The sequence below is a fragment of the Nothoprocta perdicaria genome, unplaced genomic scaffold (assembly GCF_003342845.1).
Source record: "Nothoprocta perdicaria isolate Ctin4 unplaced genomic scaffold, notPer1 scaffold_538, whole genome shotgun sequence".
NCBI classification, from domain to species: Eukaryota; Metazoa; Chordata; class Aves; order Tinamiformes; family Tinamidae; genus Nothoprocta; species Nothoprocta perdicaria.
The window spans coordinates 13,620-23,466 of record NW_020455797.1 but is presented as its reverse complement, the minus strand read 5'-3'; the positions used below and the strand labels follow the sequence as shown (position 1 = coordinate 23,466).

General features: G+C 67.9%; 1 protein-coding gene across 1 annotated transcript in view; it reads left to right on the top strand.

Annotated features, from left to right (window-relative positions):
• Nucleotides 1–9,847, top strand: part of CUL9 (cullin 9) — a 31,122-nt gene that overhangs the window by 14,809 nt on the left and 6,466 nt on the right. The window contains exons 8-33 of the mRNA XM_026048368.1: nt 74–516; nt 710–902; nt 1,210–1,417; nt 1,491–1,684; nt 1,778–1,995; nt 2,110–2,347; nt 2,580–2,685; nt 2,955–3,182; nt 3,309–3,399; nt 3,471–3,642; nt 3,835–3,940; nt 4,132–4,227; nt 4,317–4,492; nt 4,747–4,880; nt 4,957–5,142; nt 5,328–5,443; nt 5,851–6,033; nt 6,623–6,771; nt 6,901–7,123; nt 7,207–7,372; nt 7,473–7,618; nt 7,785–7,902; nt 8,288–8,487; nt 8,575–8,831; nt 8,923–9,286; nt 9,542–9,682. Of these exons, the coding sequence (XP_025904153.1) occupies nt 74–516; nt 710–902; nt 1,210–1,417; nt 1,491–1,684; nt 1,778–1,995; nt 2,110–2,347; nt 2,580–2,685; nt 2,955–3,182; nt 3,309–3,399; nt 3,471–3,642; nt 3,835–3,940; nt 4,132–4,227; nt 4,317–4,492; nt 4,747–4,880; nt 4,957–5,142; nt 5,328–5,443; nt 5,851–6,033; nt 6,623–6,771; nt 6,901–7,123; nt 7,207–7,372; nt 7,473–7,618; nt 7,785–7,902; nt 8,288–8,487; nt 8,575–8,831; nt 8,923–9,286; nt 9,542–9,682 (4,852 nt within the window). The remainder of the gene's footprint in view (nt 1–73; nt 517–709; nt 903–1,209; nt 1,418–1,490; nt 1,685–1,777; nt 1,996–2,109; nt 2,348–2,579; nt 2,686–2,954; nt 3,183–3,308; nt 3,400–3,470; nt 3,643–3,834; nt 3,941–4,131; nt 4,228–4,316; nt 4,493–4,746; nt 4,881–4,956; nt 5,143–5,327; nt 5,444–5,850; nt 6,034–6,622; nt 6,772–6,900; nt 7,124–7,206; nt 7,373–7,472; nt 7,619–7,784; nt 7,903–8,287; nt 8,488–8,574; nt 8,832–8,922; nt 9,287–9,541; nt 9,683–9,847) is intronic.

The window sequence follows — 9,847 nt, the reverse complement described above, 5'->3', positions numbered from 1 at the left end:
GTGGGCTGGGGCTGGGGGAGGCTGGGGCTGGGCGCTCCTGTGCACGGTGCCCACAGCCCGGCCCTGGCTTCAGCTCCGGCTGTCGTGGGCAGGGGCTCCCGGGGAGTCTGCAGGGCATTAACGTGGCTCCGTGCGCCCAGGTGCCGGCGCTGGGTGAAGAAGGCCTGATGCAGCTGTCGGTGCCCGTGGCGCTGGCACAGAAGGTGCTGCGGGCGCTGGAGCAGCGGTGCCAGGACAGCGCCCTGAGCCCCCTCCGCGCCTCCCGTGTCTATGCCAAGTACCTGTTGAACTGTGGGRCTGAGCGGGCCGGCGACAAGAGCCCCACAGGGCCCTCGCAGAGCAGCGGGGACAGCAGCCCCGAGGCTGTGGGGATAGTGGAAGRAGAGGGCCCCRCAGCAGCGCTGCTGCCCCGAGCCCCTGCGGTGTCAGCGGCCAAGTCGGATGCGCTGCTGTTCAGCGAGCTCTGCYGCAGGGAAGGGCTGCTCTTTCCTGAGGTGACGGAGGAGCAAAGCAAACGTAAGTGCCTGCAGGGCCTGGGCTGGCCCGGAGGGTGCAGCAGGGCCCTTTTTGCCGAGGCCCCTGTGGCTTGGCGGGAGGGAGCCCACGGGCGCGCACAGGAGCCCTGGGCACGGTGGTGTGTGCGGCCGGGGGTGCTGCTGGGCCCTGCTGCGTTGCTGAGAGCGGTCTCTGCCTCTCTCCTTCCTCCCAGTGCTGGGCAGCTGCAAGGGGGGCAGCAAGAGGGGCTCTCTGGCGAAGCTCGTGGAGGTGGCAGAGACGATGCAGAGAAGTGGCTGCGAGGAGGGCCTGCGTTTGGCTGGGCTTCAGCACATGCTGCAGCTGCTGGAGGAGGAGGCCGGGCTGGAGCGGCATGTCAGCAAAGGGCCGGGCGGGCCAGGAGCCCGGTGAGCGGTGTGAGCTGCTGCAGCCCCACTGGGGCTGGCGGGTCCCCACCACTGCCTGCAGAGGGGCTGTGTCCCCGTCGAGGGGACGAGTGGCAGAGGTGGCAGCAGGCGGTGGTGGGAGCGGAGGTGTGCAGGCTGCGGCAAGGGCGCTGGTGAGGAGGYGGGTGCTGCGTGTGTGGGGMCGGGCAGCTGCTCCTTCCYGACGGTGCCCCGAGGSGCTAGGGCAGGGAGGAGGCGTCCGGCAGGGCTGGGGATGCCTGCGGCAGCGCCGGCAGCCCYGCTGAGCTGCGCTTGCCCACGCACACAGGGAGAAGGTGCTGCAGGTGCTCGTGGAGCTGCTGAGCACGGAGGCGATGGAGACGGCTGAGGCGGCGCTGACGCTGYGGCTGCTCGCCGCGCTCATGGCCAAGTGCGACTGGCGCGTGCCCTTCGCCACGGCAGGCGGGGTGCGGGCCGTGCTGGGCTGCATGCAGCAGCGCRCGGCCTCCGCCGCAGTGCAGCAGGCCGGGCTGGCGGTGAGCGTGGCGGAGCYGGGCAGGGCCRGGCCTGGGGGCCGCCGCCACCCCCGTGACCACCAGTGCCTCGCAGGCCCTGCGGGTGCTGGTGGGAGCAGGCAGCGGGGAGCCGGGAGACGTTGCTGGGAAGCCGTGGGCCCTGAGCAGCGCCGACGCGCAGGTGATGCGGGAGATCTTCGCCAGCATYGGCTCTGCCTCCGGCGTGGGCCCGGCGAGCCTGCTGGGCACCATCGCCGCCGCCACGAGTGCCATGCGGAGCCTCGCAGGGTAGGGGAGGCCGGGGGAGGCGAGGGGAGATGTGGGGCAGTCGGGCCTCGSGGYCRCGTGAGGAGMATGGTGCCAGCACAAGTGTCYCCGCAGGGGCTCGTCGGGCGTGTGCAACGGCTTGCTGGTGCTGAACGTGCTGCTCGAGGGCCACCGGGGCCTGGCAGAGCAGCTGGCGAGCTGCGGTCTTGGCCCGCTGCTGCGGAGCTGCTGGCTCGAGRCGCCGAGCCYGGGCTGCCCCAGCAGGACGCTGGCYCTGAGCGCCATCAACCGCCTGGCGGAGCACGAGGTGCCCCTGGGCTCGGGGCTGGCAGGTACCACACGCCCCCCCGGGGACATGGGGACGAGGCAGGTGCTGCCGCCTGGGCAGGGGCCCTGCGCCGGCTGTGCGTGAGCGCCAGCGCTGCATGTCCCCTCTGTCCTGGCAGGTGCTGAGTCTGTGCTGGAGCTGGGAGACGTGGACGTGCGGACACTGGTGGGCAGCCTGGGGCAGGGCGATCTCTGCAGGGAGGCTCTGGTGGCCCTGGAGAGGCAGCTCTGCCGCCAGGGCCGYGTCCCCAYGGGCCAGATGGCCGCGCTGCTGCAGGACCGCGAGTGCTTCGCGCTGCTGCTGCGCAGTCTCCGGCTGCTGGCCGCAGAGAGGGCCGCGAGCCTCAGCGTGCTCAGGTGGGTCCCGAGGCAGCTCCACRGGCTGGTGYGGRTGTCRCAGAGCCTGGGGCTCTGCAGCACATGCCGGCGCTGCTGGGGGTGCAGCAATGGCAGGGCAGTGCAGTGAGTGGGGAGCCACTGAGGGCAGCCCCTTTTCCACCTCCATGAGGTGCCAGCCGCCTTGGGGGAGCAGGGGCCGGGGCTTCCTCTGCCTGTGTCTGCTGCCTCAGTGACCTCCTCCCTCCTGCAGGATCCTGAACAAGTTTCTGGAYGGGTACCAGGAGGACGTGCTGCCGTGGCATGAGTGCGTTGAGCCCTGTCTGTCCTCCCTGAGTGCCCACAGCAACGAGCAGGAGGTGAGCAGCTCCTGGGCATCTGGCAGCAGGTTCTGCTGGCTGCGCAGCGGCTGCTGGGGCTGCTCTCTGCCCGCGTCAGGCTCTGCCGAGCTGTGGCAGCCCCGCTGGGATGGGGCCGTGGCAGTGTCCCCTGGCTGGGTGCCCCACATGGTGCCTGACGTGGCTCTCGCAGGCGCCGCTGCGGCATCCGGGCGGGAGGGCTGAAGTGCCACCGCCTGCTCGCGTGCTCYCGGCAGCGGCCCAGGTGCTCACAGCCCCTTCCTCGGTAGGTGGCCCAGGAGGTCGTTGGCTTCCTGCACCGCCTGGCCAGYGCCAGCAAGGACTGTGCGGTGGCCATGTGCTGTGCGGGCGCTGTCGAGGCTCTGGGCAAAGCCCTGGATAAGYATGGCGCGGCTCTGCCCGTGGCACCAGCCCTGCGCGAGCTGCTGAACAGCTACGAGAAGCACGCGAGCCTCTACCGGAGGCTGACGAGTAGCGTCTTGGCCGGCTGCATCCAGGTGGGCCTGGGGAGCGCGGGACGGGCCTGGGGTCAGGGCCCCCTGGGTGTCCTGGGCCCAGCRGAGCTACCTGCCCCTGCCCAGCCTGGGAGGGCCCGGGATCCCCACTAAGAGCCCGTCCCCCAGCTGGTCCTGGGGCAGATTGAGGAGCATCGCCGGAGCCTCCAGCCCATCAGCATCCCCTTTTTGGATGTCTTTCTGTGCAACCTGTGCCGAGGTGAGCGGGGCTGCGGGCAGGGGGTCTGGCTGCCGTGTGGCAGCTGGCAGCCCGGTGGCCTCTCCGCCCAGGCTCCAGCGTGGAGGTGAAGGAGGACAAGTGCTGGGAGAAGGTGCAGGTCTCTTCCAATCCGCACCGTGCCAGCAAGCTCACGGACGGCAACCCGAAGAGCTACTGGGAGTCCAGTGGCAGCACTGGCTCCCACTCCATCACTGTGCACATGCAGTGCGGCGTGGTGATCAGGTGGGACTGGTGCTGGGGGCAGCGTGGGGCAGGGAAGGCCGAGGGCTGCCGGGGCCCATGTGAGCCCTGCCCAAGCCAACATGGGGGCTGCTGGRCATGGGTGGTGACRCGCGGGGCCGGCAGGATCCGGGCGAGAGGGCGAGGGCATTGTTGGGGCCTGCGACCGTCGGTGACGTGGCCGCCGTGCTGCAGGGAGATGAGCATGCTGGTGGCCAGYGAGGACTCCAGCTACATGCCCGCCCGTGTGGTGGTGCTGGGGGGAGAGAGCCCCGCGACCATCACCACTGTGCTCAACGCGGTGAGTTGGCTTCCCGCTCCCTGGGGCCCGGCTGCTGGGCAGGAGCCGCTGGCTGCCCTGCGGCTGTGCACGGGGCCGGGCGCGTGATGGAGGCCGTGGCCCCGTGTGCCGGGCAGCGGGGACGCGCGTGCGTGGCTGGCGCTCCGCGGTGCTGAGGGCTCGCGGCTGCTGAGGGCTCTGCCTGCCCACAGGTGACCATCTTGCCCTCGGACAGCAGAGTGACGCTGCTGCAGAGCATGAGCCGCTTCTGGCCCGTCATCCAGATCCGGGTGAAGCGGTGCCAGCAGGTAGAGCAGCTGTGGCGGACCTGGTGCGCGGGGTCGACTGTGGGCCCCGGGGCTCCGTGCGMGGAGCTGAGGCCTGTGCTGTCCCCCAGGGTGGCATCGACACGCGTGTGCGAGGCATCGAGGTGCTGGGTCCCAGGCCCACGTTCTGGCCTGTCTTCAAGGAGCAGCTGTGCYGGCGRACGTCCCTCTTCTGCAGCGTGCRGGCTCATGCGTGGTGCCAGGAGATCTGCCAGGACCGGGGGCGCCTGCTGCAGCTCTTTGGCAGGTGAGCTCTGCCCGGCAGCTCTGCGCTGCGCCCGCTGCGCGAGGGCTGTTGGCTGCTGGCAGCCRTGGGGAGCGAGGAGGGGCTGCAGGGTGAGGCTTGTGGGCACAGCTCCTGTGCGTCCCCAGCGGGTTGTTGTGCCAGGGCTGGCACGTTGGCGAGGCCTGTGAAGGATGTCCCGGGCAAGGACAGGGAATGCCCTCGCTGGCTGCCAGTGGGGCCTGGCCCTGCTGTGCCCTGTGCGGTGGCTGTTGCAGGCTGACCCGAGCCCTGCGGCACGAGCAGGCCTTCGCCGAGCGCTTCCTTCCCGACGAGGAGGCGGCCCAGGCCTTGGGCAGGACCTACTGGGAGGCCTTGGTGACTCCCTTGGTGCAGAGCATCACTAGCCCAGGTATCCTGTGCTCGCGTGCGCCCTCCCTGCCGCGCAGCAGCCCGAGAGAGCAGCCTCCGAGCCTCTGGCCTTGCAGACGCCAGTGGCATCAGCCCCCTGGCCTGGCTGCTGAGCAAGTACGTGGAGAGCGGGGAGGTGCCGCGCGGGGCCTCGAGCCGCAGCGCTGTCTTCAGCTCCCAGGTGCGGTGCCTGAGCCAGCTGCTGGCGCACGTGGAGCCCAGCGGTGCAGGRCTGGAGGAGGCCCGAGCTGCGGGTAGTGATGGTGAGAGGGGGCTTTGCTCTCGTGGGGCCTGAGAGGCTGTGGTTGATCCCCCGCCCAGGCCTGGCTGCACTGGGTGCGACTGCTCCCCCCTTCCCCAAGGCCTCACGGGAGGAGGGGAGGCTGTTGCGGTTGGTGTGGGGCCAGCATGTGGAGTCCCACTGAGCGTCGCACTTGTCCCCTGGCAGGTGGGAAGGAGGAGGAGAACCAGCAGGTGTCAGCTGGGGCAGCAGCGGCAGTRATGGAGAAGCTGAGCAGCCGGTGGGGCATCTCCCGGTGCTGGCGTGAGGTGGTGCAGCAGCAGGTAGGGCCAGGAGGGGCAGCAGGAGCCTGCTCTGGGGCTGGGTTTGGCAGGGCCCTGGGCTGAGGCCAGCCAGGGTAGGGGCTGGAGAGACGGGGCAGTCAGTCCTGCTGCTCTCGCGGTCTGGGCTTCCTTCCCTTATGCCACTCAGCACGCCTTGGGTGTGATTCTGGAGGCTGTGGGGCCGAGTGGCTACTTCTTTCTTGCTGGGCAGCGTCTGCGTTTCTCTGTCCTGCTCCTGCACAGCTCTGAGCTGCGCTCCTGCCCCTCGGCAAGCTCACGGTAGCCTGGGGCTTGTGGAGAGGCTTCAACGGGGCCAGCGGGAGCCTCRCAGGGTCGGTGTGGGCAGTCGTGGGCCAGGCCCAGGAGCTCCCCGCTCCARGYTCACACCTCTTCCCCATGCCCCACAGGTGCAGCGGTTCCTTGACGTGGCGTGGCGGGCACCGGACGTCGTGGAGAGATACTGCGGGCTGTACTGGCGCCTGCACAGGGCCACAGCAGAGCTCTTCGGGCAGCAGGCTGCCTTTGCGCTGGCCCTGGCGCAGGGCTTTGCGGGTGCCTTGCTGCACCTTTCCTTCCCRGCTGCCCTGCACGTGAGTCTGAGCAGGGCCGGGGAGCCTGGCCCTCGCACGGAGCCCTGCCCAGGCTGGGCTGCGGCAGCTCTCTGGGCCTGCATCCCTGAGGGGCTTCAGGCTGCCTCCATCATCCCCGCCTCAGGGCAGCCGCCTGCGCTGGGAGCCCCGCTGCAGCCCTCGGTGCCGTCAGTGCTGGCTGCTGCCTGCCCCGGGCCCTGCGCCTGCCTGCGCTGGGGCTGCTGTTGGGGACACAACCCCTGTGCGGGGCTGCTGCTGTTGGGGACACAACCCCTGTGCGGGGCTGCTGCTGTTGGGGACACAACCCCTGCGCTGGGGCTGCTGTTGGGGACACAACCCCTGTGCGGGGCTGCTGCTGTTGGGGACACAACCCCTGCGCAGGGGCTGCTGCTGTTGGGGACACAACCCCTGTGTGGGGCTGCTGCTGTTGGGGACACCCCAGGCCCCTGCGCAGGGAGTGGAAAGGGTCCCCAACAGCAGCCCCTGTGCAGGGTGTAGGGGGTCCCCAGCTCTGTCGCAGCTCAGGGCTGCGGCCCCTGCCCAGTCGTGTCATGGGGGCCCCTCCTCAGCCGTCCCTGTCCCTTTGCAGGTGAGYGAGCGCTTTGCCCGCTATCTGGACGGGCAGGTGCGGGAGCTGCGCGGGATCACGGGCAGCACGGGGTCGTTGCAGCGGCTCCTGGAGCCCTTTGTCATCCTCTGTGGCCTGGAGCTCAGCCATTCCTTTGAGCACTTCTACCGGTGAGGGGSCCGTGTGTGCGTGTGGCTCGAGGGCGGCCAGGCCAGCGCTGGCAGMTGGCAGGTGGCTGAGGCTGTGGGGCTGGAGCGGGGCTGAGGCCGGCGCTGTGCTGATGTTGGTGGCTGTGGCAGGTACTACCTGGGGGACCGTCTGCTGGCGCAGGGGCCCTCGTGGCTGGAAGGGGCCGTTGTGGAGCAGCTTGGGTTGTGCTTCCCCAGCCGCTTCCCCCAGCAGATGCTGAGCAACATGGCCGAGGCAGAGGAGCTCCAGCAGCAGTTTCACCTCTTCCAGCTGCAGGAGCAGGACAAGCAGCTGCTGGAGCTGRACACAGGCCTGGAGAGCCCCGAGGACGAGGTGAGTGGTGCAGTGGGTCAGGGAGGTGCCGTGTCGTTGTGGGTGCCAGGCCTTGTGCTGAGCCCYCTTGTGTGTGTGCCCAGGTGGTGGGAGAAGTGCCCCTGGCGCAGGCGCCAGAGGTGAAGGTGCTGGTGCTGTCCCCGCGCTGCTGGCCCGTCTCCCCCGTTTGCTACCTGGATGAGCCCGGCAGGTTTTTCTCGGCGGCCCTCAGCTCCTCCCTGACGGAGTTTGGCGCCTTCTGGAGGCAGAGTGAGTGTGGGGGCGCGGGCCCTCGCATGGCAGAGGCGGTCGGAGGCCTGGGCTCCGTGGGGAGGCCCCGACTGCTGCGCTCACCCCGTCTCTGCGGCAGGCCAGAGCCAGCTGGGCTGGCAGTGCACGAAGCCCCGGCGGCTGCAGTGGACGTGGCTGGGCYACGCCGAGCTGCKCTTTGGCGACTGCGTCCTGCACGTGTCCACGCTGCAGATGTACGTTCTGCTGCTCTTCAATGGTGCCGAGGTAGGAGCAGGACTGTGCTGGGCTGAGCGCTGGAGCTGGGGTGCAGCAGGGCCCTGTGCTGCCTGCTGGGGGTCTCCAGCAGCATTTGGGGCCAGGCCCGCTTGTAGGGTRGTTCCTGCGGGGGGCTTGTGGCTGAACAGGGCTCTCTGCTGTGCCCTGGTGGCAGGAGGTGGCCGTGGATGCCCTGCTGCAGGCCACCGGGCTGCCCGCTGAGCTGGTGCACCAGGCCCTGGCCCCGCTGACCTGCGACGAGGGCGTCGTGGTGCAGAGCTGCACGCGGGGGGGTGAGTGTGGGGCCGGGCCCCCCGGCGGGGGGTGCGAGTGCCTGCTGGGGTAGAGCCTTGTTTGGGGAGGGATGGGGCGGGCCGGTCTATGCCAGTGCTGGGGGTTGTGGCTGGGCCCGGGGCTGCAGCTCGGGGCTCTGCGTGGGGCTGAGTGTGGGGTCTTGCAGCCTCGTGCCCGGTTCGGGCTGGGGCGCGGTGGGAGCAGGGCTGGGGGTGCGTGCGGCCGGGTGCAGAGCTGTGCACGAGCTGGGCTGGGGGTGACGTGGGGGGAAGCAGCAGGGGAAGGTGTGGAGAGGGGCCGGGCTCGCTGGCCCTGCTGTGCTCTGGGGCTCTCGTGGGGCCCTGCTCCGCRCCAGGCTGAGCCTGGGCTGGCTGCTGCCTCCAGGGGCTCTGCAGCTGAACCGAGCGGCCCTGGCTCGCGCCTCGGGCCGGCACCTGAGGCTGCTGCCCCAGCAGACCTACCTCAGGGCAGAGATGGCCACCGCTGGGGCCGCCTTGGAGAGGAAAAGGAACCTTCTCTGCTGCCTCATCACTCGYGTCCTCAAGGCGGAGCAGCAGCTCCACGTTGACAACTTGGTGTTCAGGGTACCGAGGGCAAGAGGYGGTTGGGGAGGCAGGGGGGCCCAGGCGGCGCTGTGTGGTGGCGTAACGCAGGCTCCGTCACCGCCGCAGGTGATGGATGCCTGTCAGAAGGGCGGCTTGGGCCCGGGCCTGCAGTTTCTGAGCTTCTGCTGCCACAGCGTGGACGTGCTGTCCTGCGTCCTGCACCTGCTGAACCAGGGCTACCTACGGCGCCAGCAGGGGAGGCCTCAGGTCTTAGAGTACACCGCAGAACCAACAGTGCCTCTCGGGGGCCAGGCACAGCTGGTTTTCTGCAGCTTGGCATCAGAGGCCTCTTTGGATGAGGACAGCATAGGCTCCCTGTGTCGGTAGGGATACATGTCACTGGGTCTAAAGGGATGTGCAGGGCTGATGTGGTGGCATCTCCCCTCTAGAGAAGTATGTCCTTCTCCATGTCAGGTTGGATCCTGGCCTAGACACCTCAGAAGAGTTTCTCACGACGATGCTGCGTATGCCGATGGCACACACACTTAGTGTGGAAGAGGCGAAGCTGCTCATGAACCAGGCAGTACAGCAAGTCCAGGAGACCCTGAGCATCCCGAGGGACACTGCTCAGCATCTCCTCATGCACTGCAGGTGGAATGTGGATTTCCTGATCCAGTACTACATGGAGGACTGTGAGAAATTGCTATTCACATCAGGGCTACAAGTGCAGGGCGCTCAGCACCCTCCAAGCCCAGGAACACACTGCCCAGTGTGCATGAGCCAGCTGTGCCCCACTGAAAGCCCACCAGCCCTTTGCTGCATGCACTACTGCTGCAAGGTGAAAGTCGTGGGGTCTTTGGCTCTTGTAACTTGGAAGGGAAGGGCTAAACTTGAGCTTTTTTTTTTCTTGAAACTGTTATCAGATGATACTTTTTTACAGATTTTTTTTTCACTCTCTTTTCAGTTTCTGCAATTCTGAAAGCCCCTCAGCCCCTGTTCAGTCTCTTTCCACTGTTATGCTTTTGAGTACTTAATGATGGTTTCTGGTGGTTTTGTTTGTTTAGCTGTGATCTATACTCTTCTGCCTTCACAGCCCTGTTGGCGTGAGTATCTCACAACCTGCATTGAGCAAAACACGGTCCTCAAATGCACCTGTCCCATTTCTGAGTGCTGCGCACAGCCGACTGCAGCCTTCATCCGTTCTATCATTTCTTCTGAGGAGGTTGTAGCCAAGGTAGCGTGTGAGAGGGGGCTATTTGGTGGATTTTGTTTTGGATGGGGCTAGCAGGTTTTCTTGCTGCTGCCTTTCCCCTTCCCATTGCTATAAAAGGCAGTGTGAGAATTGGAGGAGACTGGGCCTCTGCCCAGCAGTATTTGCAGTCTCTGGCCATCCTTAATA